The sequence below is a fragment of the Furipterus horrens genome, unplaced genomic scaffold (assembly GCF_987537825.1).
Source record: "Furipterus horrens unplaced genomic scaffold, mFurHor1.1.pri manual_scaffold_6, whole genome shotgun sequence".
NCBI lineage: Eukaryota > Metazoa > Chordata > Mammalia > Chiroptera > Furipteridae > Furipterus > Furipterus horrens.
Window position 1 is genome coordinate 85,570,066 of NW_028327176.1, and position 21,292 is coordinate 85,591,357.

The 21,292-nt window shown below is 49.6% G+C and overlaps 2 protein-coding genes across 6 annotated transcripts; both read right to left on the reverse strand.

The window, feature by feature from the left end:
• Positions 1-345: 345 nt before the first annotated feature.
• On the reverse strand, positions 346-14,440 carry VARS1 (valyl-tRNA synthetase 1). 5 transcript variants are annotated; one of them, XM_090282117.1, is made up of 30 exons: positions 14,240-14,440; positions 13,395-13,815; positions 11,948-12,082; positions 11,717-11,855; positions 11,359-11,486; positions 11,186-11,273; positions 10,913-11,013; positions 10,691-10,818; positions 6,802-6,966; positions 6,495-6,576; positions 5,865-5,984; positions 5,675-5,783; positions 5,488-5,582; positions 5,182-5,272; positions 4,802-4,926; positions 4,614-4,717; positions 4,377-4,535; positions 4,182-4,272; positions 3,965-4,070; positions 3,800-3,870; positions 3,590-3,715; positions 3,167-3,271; positions 3,017-3,085; positions 2,859-2,937; positions 2,615-2,742; positions 2,239-2,394; positions 1,865-2,071; positions 1,682-1,793; positions 1,266-1,591; positions 346-492 (listed from the first exon to the last, which is right to left on the reverse strand). In XM_090282117.1, exons 2-30 carry the CDS (start codon positions 13,779-13,781, stop codon positions 424-426), a joined length of 3,801 nt encoding a protein of 1,266 aa, XP_090138243.1. In that variant the 5' UTR covers positions 13,782-13,815; positions 14,240-14,440; the 3' UTR covers positions 346-423. The 5 variants fall into 5 exon arrangements, with proteins under 5 accessions (XP_090138243.1, XP_090138247.1, XP_090138245.1 ...); XM_090282121.1 differs by having other exon boundaries at positions 11,186-11,270; positions 11,359-11,483; positions 14,082-14,440; XM_090282119.1 differs by having other exon boundaries at positions 11,359-11,483; positions 14,082-14,440.
• A 642-nt stretch (positions 14,441-15,082) lies between these two features.
• On the reverse strand, positions 15,083-20,989 carry LSM2 (LSM2 homolog, U6 small nuclear RNA and mRNA degradation associated). Its single transcript, XM_090282122.1, has 5 exons — positions 20,755-20,989; positions 20,096-20,163; positions 15,839-15,869; positions 15,663-15,722; positions 15,083-15,554 (listed from the first exon to the last, which is right to left on the reverse strand). Exons 1-5 carry the CDS (start codon positions 20,755-20,757, stop codon positions 15,429-15,431), a joined length of 288 nt encoding a protein of 95 aa, XP_090138248.1. The 5' UTR covers positions 20,758-20,989; the 3' UTR covers positions 15,083-15,428.
• Positions 20,990-21,292: the final 303 nt, after the last annotated feature.

Below are 21,292 nucleotides of genomic sequence, written 5' to 3' on the forward strand. Positions count from 1 at the left end.
AATGAACCTAAATGTGACTTAAGGGAGGAGGAAGGAGACCCAGCAGGGTAGGGCAGGACTGCAGCTCCTCCTCCCCTGTATTCACACTGGCCCCAAAGACACAGTAACAGCAGGTACTGGGCAGGTCTTCCTTAGCTCTAGCTCAGAGGTGACCAACAGCCCAGAAGAGGAAGGGAGCCAGCAGTGCAGTGTGACTCAGGCCTGGCTCGGTGCCAAGGCCAGACCCAGGCCAATGCACCTCTGCCTACCAGGACATGGTACGTTGCCCAGCCTGCAGCTTCAGCAGATTCAGGAACCCAGCCCCTCAGCACACCTTTCCTGGCCCTACCACATATAGACAAGAGATAGGTTTTGTGGCAAAATATTTATTGCTGCCATTCCCCTGGTGGACCACTGGGGGTCATAAGGGTGGGAGTTGGTGTATCACAGCATCTTCTGAAATAAGGTGATGGCCTCATCCATCTTCCTAAGCTCTGCTTCTGTCTGTTGGAGCTGGGGGTGGAACAAGGGGTGATGGGTGGTGATGACGCAGGCCCAAGAGAAGAGCCCTAAATACCCACGAAGGCAGAGGGGTCAGAGTTGGAAACAGGTAAGGGTCACAGACAGAGTAGTTAGGGCACTGCATGCTTGGCTGGACCAGTCCCCTAAATTCTCAGCAGTCCTTCACCAGCACTGCCCTTCTCCTCCACCATCACTGACTTTTGGGTCTTGCCTTTTCCCAGAGTGGTCACTCTCCAAGTACAAAGGCACCTCAGAGCCCAGGTGCCTGCCCTCAGTGGGCCAGCGTCAGCCTCAGCCCCCACCTGAGGGGCACAACAGGTTAGGAACACAGGCTCCTAGACAGGCATTTAGCCTTCATTTGTAAAATGGCCAGAGCAATCCTGCCCACCCAGAGAAGGCTACTAGGAGAACCCAGTGAGTAGTCCCACTGGGCCCCCACAGCTACTTTGTCACCCTTGCTGTGGTTTACCCAGTACTCCTGCCTGGAGGGCTCCCCGTCTCTGTGTGCTCCAAGCCCAGCTCCATGCATGTGGGATGCTATGTTGAGTGGGCCATGAGGGATGTGGCTGGGAGGCAGGGTACCTGGTTACAGGTTTGCCTCCATCCTCACCTTGCTGTGCCCCCATCCATATGCTCCCTACCTGCTCAAGGGGCCTGGGCTCCGAGAGGCCCCATGGACTGCTTGGGGCTGGGAAGAGTGCAGTCACAGGACTGGGTTTGAGATGTGGGGAACGGGGAAGGGAACACCCACGCACACCACACACCTTGGCTTTGTCTGCCTCCTGGATTTTGACGGGCACCTTGACTGGGTAGCCCGCGGCAGCGCGGCGCTCCTGCAGACGCTGGGCCTGCCGCTGCGCCTCACTACGCCTGGCCTGCAGCTTGCCCAGCTCCCGGGCAGGGTCCACCAGCCCCTGCAGCTGCAGGTGGACGGAGCAGCGGTCAGAGGCCAGGGCCACAGCACAACCCTGGGGTGCAGGAGCCCCCAGCGCCAGGACAGCCACCACACCTGCGCTGGACAGTGCCTGCACGTAGCCCGACACTGCTGATGCCAGGGCGCCTGTGGCCTCATCAGCCACTTCCAGGAAACCTGCCAGGGGAGGAAAGAAGACGAAGCAGCCATTTACAAAGTGGGCTCAGGGACAGTGAGACAGGGCAGATGTGGGGCCCTGGGGCTCACAGTCAGGCCGGATCCGGATGAGGTTGTAGTCGGCCCGGAGGGAGCGCACGGCTCGAGTGATGCTCAGGGCCAGCTCCATGGCAGCTTCCGCCTCGAGGTCCTTCCAGGAGCACTGTAGGACAGAGGAAGGGGTAAGAAAGGCTAGGGGGCAAGCTGCAGCCCTGTCCAGGGCAAAGCCCATACCTCTGAAGGCTCTGGGTAGGGGGTAACGCAGAGACTAGGGGGTGCCTGAGGTGTCCGCCGGGGCAGCCTCTGGAACAGCTCCTCTGTCACAAAGGGCATGAATGGTGAGAGCAGTCTCAGGCCAACGTCCAGGCAGGTGTAGAGGGTCTGGCGGGCGCACTTGGTGGCCACCTGGTCCACCCCACTCAGCACAGGTTTCAGGCACTCCTAGGGGATGGGGAGGCACAGGGCTCAGGGCTAGAAAAGGTCTAGCCTCCAGCCTTCACTGCACTTATAACTGGGAGAGGGATGTGTTGGCTCAGGTCTCATGGCCAACCACTGGGAAAGGGAGGCCCAGGGCTCTGCTGCCCCCACCCCACGCAGCCCCTCCTCACCAGGTAGACATCACAGAGCTCATAGAGCCAGAAGCTGTACTGGGCAGTGGTGACAGCTGGGAAGTCATAGGCCTGGAAACCTTGGTTGCTAAGCCTCACAGCATCAGTCAGCCGACTGCGGATCCAGCGGTCCACCAGGCTCTCATGGCCTCCAGGCTTCGGGGGAGGAGCAGATCAGCCAGGACTCACCGTATGTGGGGAACACAGGTACCCAGGGGAGGGAGCCAGAACCCCAGAGAGGCAGGAACCACAGGCAAATGTACATGCCAGGGGCCTGATGGACTTTCCCTGTAAGCCTTTGCCTCCCCGCACCCCACTATATCGAGGCATGTGGGGACAGGGTCTGCTGGTCACCTCATGCCTACCAGGTCCTCACCTCAGAGGTGGCTGAGGGCACAAAACCCTTGCCAAGGCCACGAAGGGCAAACTTGGTGGCATTCCAGAGCTTGTTGCAAAAGTGGCGGTATCCCAGTATCCGGTTCACATCCAGGTTAATGTCACGACCTGGATATAGTCAAATGTGTCCTCAGCCCCTCCATTCCAACCCTCACCCAGGGTAGAGGAGAGGGGTAGCCTCAGGGGAGGAGGAAGGATGTGGCTGAGAGATTTGGGGGTCCTACCCTGGGACGTGTAGGCGCACAGCCCAAACCGGAGAGCATCAGTGCCACACTCAGGAATCCCCCCTGGGAAGTCTGCCTTCTGTGGGAGGAGTTGAAGCAGTTTTGAGCAAGCCCTGCCTTCCCTCTGCCTGCTCCCCAGCCCTGGCCACCCATCATACCTGCCCTTCTTTAGCCTTCTCCACCTCACTGGGATCAAGGTTGCTGTTCAGTAACTGGTCATGGAGGCCCTGAGGGTGGGTGGAAGGAGTTAGGAGGCTGCGGCCACAGCTCCAAAGCCCTCCCTAGCCTGGCCCAGCGCCCAGCCCCACCTGCAAGGAGACTCCATAGATGACGTCCAGAGGGTCAATGACATTGCCCAGAGACTTGCTCATCTTCCGGCCATGGGCATCTCGCACGATGGCGTGGAGGTACACCTGAGGCAGGGTAGGGGCCCATGAGGCTGCACCTCCCTGCCAGATGCCACTGCCCCCCCAGGGCCCTGCATCTGGTCTGCCCCATTCTGAACCTCAAGTTTCTCAGTGTCCCTGCCAGCCCATTCAGAACCTTCATGGACTTAAGAGACGCTCCCTCCTCTAGGAAGCCCAGGCACAGAATCATTTTCAGTCCTGACAAACCCACCCACAGAGATCCATGGGTCCTGCCCTGTGACCCAACCATGCTAAGCCTGACCCGTGGCACAGGAGGGGGACTGAGGGTGGGGACTGTGGGAGGGGTCTCAGCAGGCTTCGCACCTCTCTGAAGGGTAGCCTGCCAGTGAGCTTCAGGCCTAGCATGACCATCCTGGCCACCCAGAAGAAGAGGATATCATGGCCCGTCTCCAACAGTGTCCCCGGGTAGAACACACTCAGATCTTCTGACTAGGGGCAGAGCAGGGTGTTATGGGGAGCCAGGCACCCACCTCCAAGACCCCCACCCAACCAGGGCTGGCCTCAGAGATGTACCTGGTTGGGCCAGCCCAGGATAGAGAAGGGGAAGAGGCCAGAAGAGAACCAGGTGTCCAATACATCCTCATCTGAAGGAAGTCAGAGGTCAGAGGGGGCAGAGATGAGGATCAGAGACCCAGCTTTGCCCCCCACCCTCAAGATTCCTCCCACCCCCTGCCTTGCCTTGCTGGAGACTGATCTTGTCAGGGGACACTCCAAACTCCTTGGCTGCCTTCTCCAAGGCCTCGGCCTCACTGCGTCCACTCACCCAGTACCGCCCGTCGGGGTCCTGCCACAGGTGGAGTGAGTACACAACTCTGCCTTGCCCCACCCCCACCAAGGACCCAACAAACCACAGCTCCCCCGTATGTGTGGTATTCCACTCTGGCCTGGTTCTCACCTCCCCAGGGGGTACAGCTGGGTCACTGACAGTGACAAAGTAGGCTGGGATGCGATGGCCCCACCACAGCTGCCGGGAGATGCACCAGTCCCTGCCAATGGTGGGAAAGGAGGGGTCAGGGGGAAGGAGGTTCTCTGGCCTGTGCCCAGCTCCGTCCCTCACCCAGTCATCTTCCCCATATCGAGCCTGACTCACCGGATGTTGTCCATCCAGGCATGCCATGTCCGCTGATGGGCCTCAGGCAGGATGCGGAGGTCGCCCCGAGTCACAGCAGCACTAGCGGCCTGGGCCATCTCCCCACAGCGTACATACCACTGTGGCCGCAGCAGAGGCTCCACCACATCTTTGGACCGGCTGCAAGTACACATGGGTGGGGAAGTTGGGTGGGGAGCACCCTGAGGAGTGACACCCTTCTCTGGCCCCCACACTCACTTGCAAAGTGGTACCACCATGGGGTTGTCCTCAATGCCACGGAATAGTCCTTGCTCCTTCAGTGCTGCCAGCACTGCCTTCCTGGCCTCAAACCTGGGCAGACCCTGGGTGGGAGACAGCTCTCATTATGACCGTGCTTAGGTACTCAGGTATCTCCAGACCTGGCCCCCACACCCAGGCAGTCTCACCAAGAAAGGCGGGGGCACGCTGATGAGGGCCCCTCGGGAGTCCATGATGCTAATGGCCTCCAGCCCATGCCTCTGTCCAACCTCATAGTCATTCTGGTCATGTGCAGGGGTGATCTTCACCGCACCTAGGATGCACATGGGGGTGCGTGCCAGGGCCATGAGGAACTCAGTAGAGTCCCTTCCCACGTGCACCCCCTTCTGCTGCAGAATGTGGCTCCCAGGCCACCTATTCCCCACTTCCCTAAGACAGTCCCCTGAGAACCAGCCCAAGTTCTGCCTTTTCAGGTGAAGCTTATTTTCTTTTCCTTAAGAGGGAAGAGGGATGGCGGGATGTGCCTCATGGGCTCCTTCCTCTCCCCACAGGACAGTCCCTTACTCACCTGTGCCAAACTCCATGTCCACAAAATCATCAAAGAGGATGGGGAGGCTCCGAGATAGGAATGGGTGGATCACGCTCTTTCCCTTCAGGTGCTGGGAACAGAGGAAGACCTCAAAATGGCACAAAGGGCTGGGCCCAACTCCCTCCTACCCAGGGCCGACTGTCCCCAACACCCAAATTCCCTCTTCAGGGCTAGAAAGGAGCCACAAAATGACTTTTCTTTTCCTAATTCAATTTCCTCTCCTCAGCTGGGGGCCCCTTTTCAGCCAGCATTCTTCCCCCAATGGGGGCAGCACCCTCACCACACCTGGTATCTGGGATCTTTGGGGTGCACAGCTACAGCCACGTCTCCCAGCATTGTCTCGATCCGAGTTGTCGCCACCACGACCTCCTCATTGCTCTCTGAAAAGACAGGCCACCTTGTGATTTCAGAGCTGGCCCCTTCTTGCCTTCCACCCCACCTAGCCTAGGATCCTGGTGGCTCTGGCTCTTACCTGAGCCTTGGACCTTGTAAGCAAAGGAGATGAGGACCCCAAACTCCACCTTTTCCTTATAACCAGGCACAGAGAGCAGGGTGCGACCCGTCAACTCCTTCTTATCCACCTGTGAAATGGGTATTAGAAAAAGTGGCCCAGGGCCTGGGGCCAGGGGTGCAGCTGGAGAGAACTTGGGGCAGGGGCATACCTCTATATCAGAGATGGCAGAGTTGAGGGTGCAAGACCAGTTGACAAGGCGGGTACTGCGATAGATGACTCCTTCCTCATGGAGCCGGACAAAGGCCTCTGTCACAGCTGCTGACAGTTTCTAGGGTGGAATAGGGGAGTCAGAGATGAGCCTAGACGCCCAGGCAGACTTTCCAAAGCAGCAGGGCCAAGTGAGACTGGCCTGTCCAGCGTCCCACTGCCCAACACCCAGACCCCTTTGAGGGCTGGAAGGGAGAAGTACTTTCCCTGAGGAGACTATGGGAACACAAGGACAGGCAATAAGCCTGGTGATACTGGAGATGGCAAGCAAGCCATTCAGTTGAGAACAAGTGCCAGTGCAGAGAATCCTGGGAGTTCAGGCTCCATGGGAAGGTGAAGCCCTGTCATGAGCCACATGGAGGAATGTGGGCTCCCAGAGTGGGTGACAGGGAGCATAAAGGGTCATGACATAGGGGGAGAAATGACGTTCATAGCTGAGACCTCAGTGATTTCCTATGTCTGGCCTCACACCGGGGGGAGGGCACAGCATGTGCTCTCTCGTCTATGGATGCCCCACACTAGGAAGCATCCCCTCTCCGTCTGAGCCCCAGGACCCACCCCTCCTACTCACAGGGTCCATGGTAAAACAGGCTCGATCCCAATCCAAGGAACTTCCAAGCTTCCGCAGCTGGTGGTAAATCCGGTCCCCTTTCCTGGAAGTGGACAGACAGGCAGATCAGCACTCAGGCCCAGGCTGCAGGGAGAAATCAGGTGGCTGACAGGGCAGTTTGGGGATCACTCATCTTGTGAATTGACCTGGGCCCTGAAACCAGTGACCCTCAGCCTCTGTGAGAGAGTGTGACCCTGCAGCCAGGGTCACAGATGACAGAGGTCTTATGTAGATAGGGCACAGGGAGGCAGGGCTGTTACACACTCACTCCTCCTTCCATTTCCAGACCTCCCGTAGAAAGGCCTCACGGCCCAGCTGGTGCCGGGTCAGCCCCTGCTCTCGCCAGAGCTTCTTTTCCACCACTACCTGGGTGGCAATGCCTGCGTGGTCACAGCCAGGGTTCCACAGGGTGGTCTCCCCACGCATGCGATGCCTGTAGGAGGAGCACCAAAGACTGAGGTGAGTGTGCTGGTAACGCCTGGCACCTAAGGAAGAAGGAGCTTCTGGGCAGGAAGTCAGTGGATTCAGGAAAGAAAATGGCAGTAAAAAGGGACCCTTATTCTAAAATGACCATCTGGGGGAGGAGATCTGCACAGATAGTCAAAGCAATTTGGCAAAAGAAGAAGAGAAGGCTTCTGCCCAAATAGATAGCAAAACCTATGAGAAAATTATGATTATTCAACTACTAAGTTACAACATAGGAACAAAGTTACAGACTAAAGGGAACAAAACAGTGACCAGAAACACAGATCCAAGCCAATTTAGTATTTGTCAGGGGTGATACTTCATACCAATATGGAAAGGAAGAACAATTCAAAAATTTGTTTGGGACAACTAGCTACTTAGCTGGAAAAAAATTTCCCTGTATCCCAATATTCACAAAAATAAATTCTAATCAGATTAAAAAACTAAAAAAACAAAACAAAAAACTATGAGAAAAGCCTCAGAAAATAATACAATTTCCAAAAATTAAAAAAAAAGGAAGACAATAAAAGAGGTGGGCATGTTCATAACTTTGAGATAGGAGGGCTGTCTTTAGCCAGACACACAAGATAAAGTCTAAGAACATCAGTGAAATGACTACAGCAAAACATAAAACCTCAGAACATTAACACCTATCAGTGAAGTTAAAAAGCAAGTAATAAACCATTTTGGAGAAAATAACCGGAAGCTTGTATTGTTTTAGAGAATTAATCAGGAACAGAACTAGAGAGTAAAATCATGGGTCTTCATTCCCTCTGAGGATAAGAGGCATATGCAGTTTCCTCCAAAGCCCTAAGGTGAAGGGGACCTTCCTTCTCCTGTAGTACTATGTGCATTAAAGTGGGGAGAGGAAATCATGACAGAAACACAATAACCCTCTATTCACACATTGTTTTAAATGACTCATCAATCTGTGTTATATTCATTCTTTAGAGTCTGTTTATCCCCAATATGTTCAGATCTCCTTGGGGACAGACTGTAGCAACTCCATGCTCTTGCAGATAACCAATAGAAATGTTGCTTACATGCCATAAAGGATATGAACATATTCTTAACTTCAAGATGTTGTTAGATATTACTATTAAAAAAGTTAAGCATAACAAAGACAAAAATATTTTTCCACTAGAAGCGTCTCTTGGGGATCATATAAAATTAACAAAAAATAAACCAATGTCATGAATATTTGTAGAAATGCACTCTATTTTCTGCTGGAGAAAGAAAAAAAAAAACATAGCTTTCAACTAATTTTTATTTCATTTTTGCAATGTTTTATTAGTGGACATATTTAAGGCTGTATTTTATATGTTATTTTTGATTCTAAATATAGCCCCGGCTCCTGTGGCTCAGTGAACTGAGTGCTGGCCTGCGAACCCAAAGCTTGCTGGTTTGATTCCTATCAGGGCACATGTCTGGGTGGCAGGCAAAGTCCCCAGCTGGGGACCTGCAAGAGGCAACCCATCTATGTACCTCTCGCGCATTAATGTCTCTCCCTCTTTCTGCCTCCCTTCCCATCTCTCTAAAAATAAATAAATAAAATCTTTAAAATAATGATATAAATCTGTTCCATTTAAGTTAATAAGACTTTTTCCAGTTCTTAATTCCTTGCAAAATGCTAAATCTGATATTATACCTCCAGTGCCCAGAGCAATGCTGGCACAGTGATGTCCTGAAATAGTTTTTGATCAAATTAATTTAGTAAGTAGGATACTAGAAAAACTCACAACTTAAAATATAGCCCTACTTGGTGTGTATCAGTGGAATAAGTGCCAGCCTGTGAACCAAAGGGTTACCGGTTCAATTCCCAGTCAGGATACATGCATGGGTTGTGGCCCAGGTCCCCTGTTGGGGGCGCACAAGAGGCAACCACACATTGATGTTTCTTTCCCTCTCTTTCTCTCTCCCATCCCCTTTCAAAACAAATAAATAAATAAATAAAACCTTTGGGGGGAAAAGAATTAAAATATAATAACCCTGGTTTCCGAAGATAAAAAGTTGTATTAAAATACTTTTAAAAAATTTTTTATTTACTTTCAGAGAGAGGGGAAGAGAAGGAGAAAGAGAGGGATAGAAACATCATTGTGTGGTTGCCTCTCACGCACCCCCAACTGGGGACCTGGCCCGCAACCCAGGCATGTGCCCTGACTGGGAATCAAACCAGTGACCCTTTGCTTTGCAGGCAGGCACTTAATTCACTGAGCCACACCAGCCAGGGCTTAAAATGCTTTTATTAGGAATTTGTCATCTAGAATATTAGACTTTGTATCTGTTAACTAATTAAAACACTGACAGTGGGGTGGGCTGATGGGGGGAGCGAATCAAGAGCTAGAGCAGGGGAAATCATTTACAATATATAACAAACAAAACAACACACCCAGAATGCGTATAAAGAATCATCCAACAAATTGATTAAAAAATTAAAAAATAACAACAAAGAATCAATAGAAAGATAGGCAAACAATAGAGGTATGTACAGGCAGTTCACATAAGGGGAAACCAGACTGGTCCAGACATAGGAAGAGGCAGAGCTCACTGATAAATCAGAAATTACAGAGGCGCCATTTTTTCACCCATCAGATTAGCAAAATGAAGATAACGCCCAGAGTTGGCAAGGGCGTGGGGAAATGAATACCCTCGCTGGGAATTCATGGAGGTATAAATGGGTAAAGCTGTTTTGTAGGGCAACTTGGCAGCTTCTATTTGTACTTATTATAGGCATGCCGCTCTGACCTAGCAGTTTCACTTCCTGGTAGCTACGCCAGAGAAGTCCTTCCACTTGTGCCTGAGAAAGTATGTGCAGGCATGTGCATTCCAGCAAGATTTTCAACAGACAAAAACTAGGAACAACCATTAATTTAAAAAGTGACTCCAGCCCTGGCTGGTGTGGCTCAGTGGATTGAGCACTGGACTGCGAACCAAAAGGCCACTGGTTCGATTCCCAGCCAGGACACATGCCTGGATTGCAGGTGAAGTTCCCCAGTTGGGGGCATGTGAGAGGCAACCAATCAATATATCTCTCATACATTGATGCTTCTCTCCTTCTTTCTCCCTCCCTTCCCCTCTAAAATAAAAATAAAAAATAAAATAAAATAAAATAAAATAAAAAGTGACTCCGTTATGGTATAGTCACGCTATGGAATATTACAGAGCAATGAAAGAGAATGAAGTCAGTCTATGTATAAGGATAAGGAAAGATCTCTAAGACACACGTAAGTGTCAGAAGAAAGTTGAAGAATAACATGATAGAAAAGGAAAACCTCACCCAAAAGGAAAACTATTAATATCTATGGGGCCAGGTACATGTAAGTAAATAGACAGAAAAGATCTAGAAAGATCCATATCAAACTGATAACAAAGGCGAAGTTTTGGGACGGAGTAGGTCTGGAGGGGGATAGCAAGGAGCCTTGAAGTTTTAAATTTCTTACAAAAGTATTTCACATATTTCTTGTTTAATTCAAAGTAGTTATTTCTAGAAGGGAGAGAGGGGAGTCTGCAAGTGGGGGTGTTGATTATTGACCAGGGGAGGTTGCTAAGTGATCAGAGGGGAATGATGGAGAGAAGTGTACCACCTCCAGGGGGCAGAGCTGAGGGCCAATATGGAAGGAGAGAGCCTGGAGGGCCTCCAGTCAGAGGAGAGAAGGAAGCAGAGGGAACCAGTTGGGAGGACAGGAGCTCACCATCGGGTAAGGGAGTCCTGGATGGCATTGGTGAGGGCATGGCCCAGGTGGAGGGAGCCTGTCACGTTTGGGGGTGGGATGCACATCATGAAGGTGCCCCGCGAATTTGGTGCTGACACGCTGGAACGCTATTGGGGAGGAAGGATGGGCACATGGTAACGGTGTCATGTCACCTCTCCCAGCCCCCTCCCCCTTTAGGCCTGGGGAGCAGTGCCCACTCACTCCATACTCTGGCTTGAAGAAGCCCTGTTGCTCCCACCAAGGGTACCAGGCTGCCTCCACGTACTGAGGGCTGTAGGAGTCGGGCATGGTGCCACTAACATCTGGGGGAGAGGAATGCAGGGGTCAGTGCCAAGGCTGGGACCAGCAGAGAAGGGCCTGGACCTCTGCAAATCCTCAACAAGTAAAGTGGTAGGAGCAAGGATAAAACAGGAAAGGGGAAAAACAGAAGCGCAGCAGCTGAGAAGGGTGGGGGTCCCTTTCCCCTCCTAGTACCTTTCTTTCCCCCAGGTGGGGTTGGGAGGTCATAGGTAATGACACCAGGATCCCGTTTCTCCCTCTTCTCTGGTTTTGGTTTCTTCTGCTTGGGAGGGAAAGATATAGGCCCAGATTATCAGCCCCACTACTATGGCACCAACACCCTGTCCAACTCCACCCTTAGCTCTCACCTCCCCTGGAGGTGGTTGCTGCTGTTGGATTTTCTGTTTCTGCTGAAATTTCTCTAGCTTCTCCCGTTTCTTTGCCTCTTTCTTGAGTTGGGCAGGTGTCTTTAGAGGTGCAGTGGCCTCAGGGCCTGGTGAGAGGCACAGATATGCATACTTAGCGCCCTGGGGGCCCTCTGTAAAGGTGCTGTTGTGTCTCAGATGGGCTATTTCAGCTGCCCAAGGGCTTCCTCATGTTAACCTTCCATCTTACCCTCCCTCAGGCCCCTGTCCCAGTGATTCTGTCATTCTAAGAGAGAAAAGAAAGTGAGCTGCATGGAGGACCCCAAGGAACCCCTCCTCTCCTGCCCTCACCCTTCCTTACCTGGCTGTTGGGAGAGAGGCCTGGCCCCTGAGTACAGAACCACCTCGCCCAGCACGGCCCGGAATTCTGGCTGCTGGACACAGGTGATAAACCAGCGAGTGACATTACCCCAGATCTGGCGGGCAGAGGGGTCCAGCACCTGGGAAGGGAAGAAATCAATTATCCTTAGTAACCTTACAGTGAGGTCTGAGGGGAGCTGCCCTCATTCTTCCCCAGGTTCTAATGACTCACATATCGGAAAGGCAGCAGCAAGGCTGTGACAGCTGCCAGATCAGCCAGAGTGGGAGCCTCCCCAGCCAGGTAGGTATGCAGCCGAAGCCACTCTTCCAAGGGGCTCAGGGCCCTTCCCAGGGCCCCCAGTGTAGCCTAGCAGGAAGGGGAAGGGATATGAGACAGGGCTTGGCCTCCTTCCACTCCCACAAATCATGACCCCTGAGGCCAGTTTCATTTTCTCTGAAATGGTGATAACAAAATGAAGCCCTGCTACTTCTTTCATTCACTTAGTAAATTCCTACTGAACACTTACTATATGTCAGATGAAATATATTAAGTATAGAAGTTAAAGATGACATCAGGTAACTCAATAATTGCTCCAACAACATTTATTTATCGCCTAATACATGCCAGGTACTTCTCTAAGGAATGAGGAGAGTAACTGAACAGATGGGGCCCCTGACCTGGTGGAGTTCACATTCTAATGGGGTAGACAATAAATAAATAAATAAATATATAATACATTACTCTATTTTTTTCCTTCTAAAGTACTATGAAGAAAAACCAGGAAAAGGGCGACAGGGAATCAGAGAGGGGGCCTTTATTTTTTATAATTTTATTATTTTTAAAGATTTTGTTTTTAGAGGGGGGGGAAGGGAGGGAGAAAGAGAGGGAGAGAGACATTGATGTGTGAGAGATGCATCGATCAGTTGCCTCTCACACACCCCCAACCCAGGACCTGGCCCACAACCTAGGCATGTACCCTGACTGGGAAGCAAACCAATGACCTTTCGGTTCACAGGCCAGCATTAAATCCACTGAACCAAACCAGCCAGGGCCAGAAGCGAGGAGTGGGGGGGGGGGGGTTATTTTAGATAGTGCAATCAGGACATGAGGGATCCAGCCAGGGTCTAAGTCACATCTTCATTTCATTCATTCATAAAAAAATACTAAGTATCTACCATGTGTTCAATATATGATGTGTGATAGGACCAGAAGATATAGCCCCACTCTGGAAGGACTTGGTTACAATCTGGTGTGGTTATATCTCCTTTCCCTTACTTCTCCTCATTTCATTTCACTTTCCTCATCACTCAGCATCATCATCTATCCTGGTCCTACATGCCTCTCCTCATCTCTCCTTCACCCAGTCTTACCCTACAACTTACCGTAATGTCTATCATCTGTTTAAGACTCATCATACGTTTATTCAGACACTTTATAAAGTGCCTGGCACATAACTATGAGCTCTGCACACTTCTTTTAATTTCAACATGTTCCCAACATGAAAACTAAAGTTTTCATAGACAAAGAAAGACTAAGGTTCAGAGAAGTTACCAAGTAGCAATCTGGGATTTGATCAATCTTTTTCCACATCTGACACGCTATCTTCCTGTTTCATTACCCATTCCAGTTACCGCTTCCTTCTTCTAAATCTCCCCTTCCCCATCTTCTCTCTACTCACCTCGGGATCCTGGACAGAGTTGCGGAGTCCCAAGGCGGGCAGTGTTGCCCCACAGGCAGCTGGTATTAGCTCCGTGTCAGCGTAACTGACCCACTGTTGGACGAGGGCGGCTGCCCGGCTGCCCCCAGGGCCCCCCAGGCCTGCTGGCCACAACAACTGGGCCACAGCCGTGGCCCCCCACACCCAGAGCCCACCGGACCCCTTCTCCAGGGCAGGCAGACGGGGTGGGGGAAAGGGAGTCCTGCTGGCTGGAGGCGGCTGGAGACAGATACGCGGGTGGGAGCCTCCCCAGCTCGGTCCCTCCCCAGCCTCCCCATAGCGTGCAGCTATGAGGGCTCGGAGGCTGGGGAAGGCATCTGGGTGAGGGGAAACATAGAGGATGGACATGCTTTTGCAGGGCTCCGAACCAGGTGGGAAAGACCTAAGGAGAGAGAGACGGGGAAGACTGAGGGACCTGGGGTCCTACCTGAGTAAAGAGGACCCTCATGGGGCTCCTCTACTGCAGGCGCCCAAGGCCCCCAGGACTGGTGGGGGAGTTTGATCGGGCCTCAAGAGCCGAGGTTCCGGCTCTGGCAGTGGCTATGATATTGGAGGACTTCTTATGAGCGTGGGCCCTGGGTGAGAGTGGGAGCCCCTTGAAGCCACTCAGTGGTGGGTAGGACGCGGGTTCGGGCCGCAGGTACATACTGAAGGAAGGTGGTCAAACGGAGCCGGGCGTCCACCTCACTAGCCGAAGATGGATGGGTCTGGTGGCTTGGGCTAAGGAATCGGGTGGCTGGGACGGTAGACCGTACTCCCAGCGACCCTGGCTCCCTGGGACCCCCGCCCAGGCCGTCGGTACCCACGTGTTGCCTGCTTTGTGACAGCGTGCGGTTTGGAGCGTTTCCGGCAGGTCCTAGGGTAGGCAGGCTGGCCTTGCCCTGCCTGCATGTCCTGGGTCACCCTATACGACACCGGGGTAAAGCAGGGGGCTGGGGGCGCAGTGTCCCACTCGCTGCGCTCAGGCGGAAGGGCCCGGACACAGGGCGGGGAACACCCCGGAACTGCGCTCCCGCTCCCTTCAGGCACTGCGACGGGCACCCCATACGGGTCCTCGGGCCGCAGAGTGTTGTGGGCGGTCGCAATGCCCCACCGGAAGCGGCCGAGAAGGTGCTGCGAGGCCTGGCGGGCTGTTCTGCGGAGGCCCAGTGGCCAGCCCTTCCTCCTAATGTTATGAGGGAGTTTCGCTTATGGACTCCCAGGCCCGTTAATTCAGAGAGCTCTTATCTAGAACGGGAATGAATGAATGAAGACAATTTACACTCAACCCCCACAATAAAAATTGTCACTTGTTTGTATTTATTGCAATAGATACCCGAGTGTAGTGATTTGGCTGGGTTGAGGAAGAAATCCAGGAGCGTCAAATGGATCTTAGTGTCTCATTTAACACTGTCACATTATGAAAGCACAGCGGGCACTCATTGTAGGTACAGTCTGAGCAAAAGGCCAATGTAGGTAGGGGAATGTTCAGGAAAAATGGTGTAGCCCAGTTGAGGTAGTACATGGTTTATACCAAGGAGAGTAGTGGTAGATAATGCTGGGAAGTTGGGTTGATTCCTAGCTGGGGTAATGAAGGGTAACAGCTTGGAAGAATTCAACATCCCTTTCCTACCCTCCAGCCACCTTCCCAAAACACAGAGAAACAGAAATCTGCATCATAACTTTTATTCCCGATGCGGGACAGATTCCTTCCATCCCCCAAAATCACATGCTGCCCTGCAGAGGTCTAGGAGATCCTCCTACCATCTATGGAAAAGGAATAAGAAAGGCAGGTGCTGGGGACAAGGAACATTGTAGTTCCCCAGACAACTTATTTTCCCCTTCTGATAGCTGCTCCCCATTAATTAGTCCCCTGATATACTCATCCCTTTAAAACAAACAAAAAAAGCCCTTCAATATTATAAAACAAAAAACACAACATTTTAAGTATGCGTAGAGGGGTCCTGGGCTGGGACACCAGGTCAAGGATCACCAATGGAAGAGGAGAGAGGGGCATCACTGTTTCTGCTGCAGGGCCTCCTTTCTTGCTGCATCCTGTAGTAACTGTGTGTCCACCTCATCTGCTGGCAACTGCACGTACCGGACCACTGAGCCCCGGATGAAGCAGTTCTTCACTGATAACTAGACAAAGATAGGCAAATGTGAAAGCACCCTTCAAAATATCCTCTACCCACCCAGGGGCCTCCCGCTTTTAGAGGTGTTTCCTCTTTTCCACCATCTCCAACTCACCATGTGAGGGTATTTCTCAGGGTCTGTGACACTGATGTCAGTTAGTTTGATGTTGAGATACTAAGAAAAGAAGATGAACACCATCATTAGCTCTAGAGACAGGATACAAGTACCCACCCTTAAGCTCTCTCCTTCTCCTTCCCCAAGACCAATCCTGGCTTCTTGCTCTGTCTCACCTGATCCACAGAATGGAGGGTTCCACAGATGCTGTCAGGGGGAGAGGGAAGGAAGAACCAAATTAATTTAATTTACAACAAAGTCAACATAGAGGTGACTTGAAAGCTAAGATAAGAACATGGTTGGGGGAAGTCAAGGACCTGAGGAAACCAGAATAGGTGTAACCAAAGAGGGGCATTCCTAAACCCTAGAGTGGGAAAGACACTGCTTCCAGAGCAGTGTGTTATTTTAGACTGCATAAGTCTCCCTATATAAACCCACTCTTAAGAGTTACCATCTTGTATTTCTCCTGTATTCTGCATAGCTTTTGTAATTTTTACAGTCATTTTACAATCTTTTAGTTACTTAACAAAGTAGGTATTATCATCCAGGGACTCAGAGAGGTTGTGTAACTTGCCCAAGTTTAGAACAAATAAGCAAGGAATTAGTTCACATCTGTCTGACCTCAGCACTATTTTCAAATATTTATTGCTTTGGAACTGGAGCCCATATGTAAAGTAGATAAAGCAGCTAGCATTGTTCTTGATTAAAGGAAAAGGGATGTTCCCTCCCTTCCCCAATCCTTGAGACCCTGAAATGTTAATGAGAATGCTATCATAACACCAGTGCTCTAACCCCTGTTACCTCTCTCTCCTAACTTCCTTAATTTGTCAGTGGCGTCAACCTTAAATCCCATGAATTGTATTTCTCTACTCTGCATGTCCCATAAATCCCCATCATTTACTGATGTCTAATATTTTTGTAGTTTTCTTCCTAGTTTGATTCTACAAACCAAGGTATTATTGCTTTACACCTCAATCCAGGCCACCCTCCAACCTGGCCACCCTCATTCTAACTGTCCTGTGTGTCATCACCAGATTCTAAGTTCCTTTGAACCGTGGTGCTCAAACACTGATGTGCGCTCAAAGGTTTCATGAGCCTATGACAAAAGAGGACACATAGACTAATATAGTGTGTAGAGAGTGTGTATGCAGTGTGCTAAAAGTTGTCCTTTCCTAAAAATAACTGTTCTTTTTTCAATGAAGTTTTTTAAAAAATTGATTTTAGTGAGAGAGAAACATCTACTTGTTGTTTCACCTATTTATGCATTTATTGGTTGATTCTTATATGTGTCCTGACCAGGAATCAAACCCACAACCTTGGTGTATGGACAGTGCTCTAATCAGCTGACCTACCTGGACAGGGCTAAAAATAACTTATTTAATTGTCCATCCTTTTTTTTTTTTTAAGGGGAAATGGGGAACGGGAGACTATAAGGAGCCAATAGAGACAGAGGGAAAAGGGAGGTCGGTCGGAGGTGGAGAGAGAGGGAGAGAAGGGGGGGAGGACAGTGAGTGGGTGGAAAGCCAGAATGAGGGGGAGTGATGAGAAATGCTGACAGGGAGGAGAAAAGGAGGAGGAGAGAGAGCTAGAGAAGGGGAGAGAGGAAGAGATGTGGAGAGAGAGCAGGGACAAAGATTGAGGAAGGAGGAAGGCGAAGGAGGGGGTGGCAGAGAGAGTGACAGAGAAAGATTGTGCCACAGATGGTGACATGGAGAGCCAGGGAAGGGGGGAGCAGGAGTGGGGGTGTGGGAGGGGCTGGGAGGAGTCATCCTATTTTTTTGGTATTAAATTTTTTAATGAAATTACCGTAATAAATGGCAGTTTTAAAAAATGTCCCCACTTTGCCAAAAATAAAGTTGGCAGTTCTCTGTTGGACCTTAATTTCTATAAAATTATAAGTCTTTGAAATCCAGTGTCTGAGAACTACTGCCTCAGTGATGGTTTCACTATATCCTGTCTGCTGAAAAGCCTCGGACAGCCCCCTACCACCATCTGCAGCAGCGAAGTAACTGTCAGGAATTGTATAAAGTGGTATTTAATTCAATCCCTTAAGAATGAAATATCTGGCCCTGGCCAGTGTGCCTCAGTTGGTTGGGCGTTGTCCCACAAACTGAAGTGTAGCGGTTTGGATCCCAGGTCAGGGCACATGCCTAGTTTTCAGGTTCGGTCCCATCAGGGCATGTACAAAAAGCAACCATCAACATTTCTCTCTCACATCGATGTTTCTCTTCCTTTCTTTCTCCCTCTCTTACCCTCTCTCTAAACTCTCTCCCCCTTCCTATAAAAAAGCAATGAAAAAAAAAAAAAAAGATATTTGGCACAGAAGAGGTCAACCAAGCCTGAGACAGAGAGCTCTTCTCCCAACCCAATAAACTACCTTCAAATCTTATAGTCTTTGCTTTAGTATCTGGAGCTAAAACCTAACAGGTTTGGGTTTTTTTGTTTTGTTTTATTTTTGTCATGTGCAAGGCTGAGGAAAGAGAAAAGAGAAAAATTTTTTAAAAAGTCATCTTTCAGGACTGGTTTTGGCTTCCACACTGGTCTCTATATGGCCCTCATCTATATGCCATCAATGCCATATGCACTACCAGTGTCATAAATGAAATCTCTGGTATAAAAGGCAAGTTCCTGTCCTCACCATTCCCGGCCATGTCAATGTTTCTTCTATTAATTATCTCACGTAGAAATGTGGAAAACATTGTTGGAGAGAGAATACATTGACTGAAATTTTCTAAAGGACAATCAGGTAATATATATCACTATTTTAAATGCACATCTCATTTAAAGGGTTTTTTTCTAAAGAATTGGAAACCACCTAAGTCTTCAAGAGCAAGGCCTTGGTTAATAAAGATGCCAAGCAGACATTAAGAATGTTAAAAGATTAACTTTATTGATGTGGAAAATATCCATAATATCTGTTAAGTGAAAAGCAGGTTTCACAACTACATGGAGTATATGATCCTCTTTTTAATCTAAAAAAAATAAATACATTTTTAAAAAGGCCCTGGCTGCTGTGGCTCGGTGGATTGAGTGCCAGCCTGCGAACCAGAGTCATGGGTTCAACTCCCAGTCAAGGTCCCATGCCTGAGTTGTGGGCCAGGTCCCAGTTGGGGGAGTGCGAGAGGCAACCACACATTGACGTTTCTCTCCCTCTCTTTCTCCTTCCCTTCCCCTCTCTCTAAAAATGAATAAATAAAATCTTTATAAAAAAAAGCCCTGGCTGTGGAGCTCGGCTGGCTCATCATCATCTTGATACACCAAGGTTGTGGGTTTGATTCCCCAATCACAATCAACCAATGAATGCATAAGAAAGTGGAACAACAAATTGATGTTTCTCTTCTCTAAAATCAATTAGTAAAAAAAAATTTTTTAAAGCCAGACAGAATTGGATTTCAATTCAATGTGTCATTTACTAGTTACATAGACTTGAGCAAGTTTTTTAACCTGTCTAAGCTTCAATTTCCTCACATGTAAAACAGTAACAACACTATATGTCATACAGGAGTATAGTGATAATTAAATGAGTTAATAAAAGTAAAGTATGTATTCAGAACAGTAGCTAGTCAACAGGTTCTCAAACGTTAGCTACTTTTCTTTCAGCACACATTTATTAAGCTAGGTAATTAGGTAAAATAGTGAGCTTAAACATGGTCCTGGTCATGTCGGAAGGACAGTCCATAAACAGTAACACATTTCTATGAAATCACAATTTGAGTAGCACCCACTAGGAAGAAAATAAGACCTCATGAAACAATAATCTACTTGGTTAGAAAGACCAGGAAAAGTCTCTCCAAGGCTACAGCATGTAATCCAAGTTCTGAAAGATGAGGAGGAGCTAATGATACAATGGGTAAAGGAGGTAAAAGCAGTACAGACAGAGGCGACTGGTCTACCGTTTATCCTTTACATTTTCTTTAACAAAAGGTAGATTATGCTACATATATATACTATTCTGCAACAGCTTTCCACATCAATACATCTCATTCCTGTGTGACAGCTGTATGACATGGAAGTACAATTTAACCCATTCCTTATTGATAGCAATTTGTTTTCTATTTTTGGCTACTGCAAATAAAACTACAAACATCTTTGTAATACGATCTTTACTTGTGGAACTGATTCTTAGATTTCTAGAAGTTGAGTCAAAGGAGTATATAATTTAATCAGAAAAAACCCAAAACTATTATTTTATTTAAAATGATGCCTCCACTCTCTGACCTTTCAGTACTCTTTATATACTCAATTCTTTGTATTTTTTTTTTTCAATACAAGAAACAACACCCAACTAATGTATCAGCTTAAGGCACTAGTCATTTATTTTTTCTGTATCTCTCCCATCTTGCCCAGCTTTCAAGTAATAGTTGTCCAATTCAAGAGGTTCCAGGGCCCTGGGCACATCGACCCCTTACAGATGTGTTGGAACAGGTACCTACCTTAGGTCATTCTTGAGTTCCACGACCACATCCTTGCCCACAAGGGACTTGAAAAACGAATAGAAGAGCTATTGGGCGAGAGAGGGAAAACCATCGTATGGGGAGACATGGTAGGGAGGAGTGGCTTTTGGTCACTATTACCAAATATTGGTATTGAGATCCCTACCACAGCTGTGGCAGGTCTCAAAGCTTCCCTCGGTGACAGGGATGAACAGCTGGAGACGGAAAGGTTCTGCACACTTCATTTGGCACCTCACATAAAAACGCGGAGAGAGCCTCTATCCTGCACGCCTCGGGCTCTCCGGGATCAGCTCTCAATCCACCACCTCTTGGGGGGTCACTGTCCACTCCTTCTAGGGATCTACAGAATGTACCCCCGGCCAAACTCCCGAAGCATGGTCGCCATCAGGAAAATGCTCCTGGAGGTCTGGCTTTTCCCTCTCCAGCTGTCTTTGCCGGTTTTGTTTGTTTCTTTGTTTTCCTTTTTAGAGAAAAAACAGTCTCAGGTACTCCAGACTCTTCAAAGAACTTGAGGCATAGGAACTAAGGGCGGAGGGAAGCCCAGGGCCCAACTCCGGTGCAGAACCCTACTCCGACTAGAACAGTCCAACCCGCCCGCGCCCCCGGAGGGCGCCCCCTTGTGACGTCATGATACCTACCATGGTGTTTATGCAGCGGGCTGCCGGCCGGATCGGGAGAGTGAGGGCCAGATGCCGCTGGCCGGAAGCCGGTCGAGAACCGAAGCGCGAGCCCACGTGTGGGGCGAGGCGGGAAGCGTCACGCGAAGCTCAGAGTAATAACAGAGAACGCGCGGCGGGCCCGGAGCTCACGAGAGCGCACTGGGTATCGGGAAGAGCACGTTAAAGCCGAGGAAGGGGAGGGGCTTCCGCTTCCCCAATTCCTCCTTTAGCGGCAGGATCCAACGCGCAGGCGCGGCTCCAGCTGCTGATTGAGGGCCCGAGAAACTCCTAACGTCTCAGGTTTTTCTTTTCTATGGCAGTACAGTCTGCAGCGTGATTTGCTCACACCCTACAGACACTTCCCATTGAAAACTGTTGCGAAGTTTGTGAAACCTTGTGATTTGTACATTTTTCTTTTATGTTACACTTCTTTAAAAAGTTTTAAAACATGTAATATTGAGTCCTTAAGATCAGGAGCCTGAGCATAAATCTTGATTTAATCCAAGGCTCCTTCCTA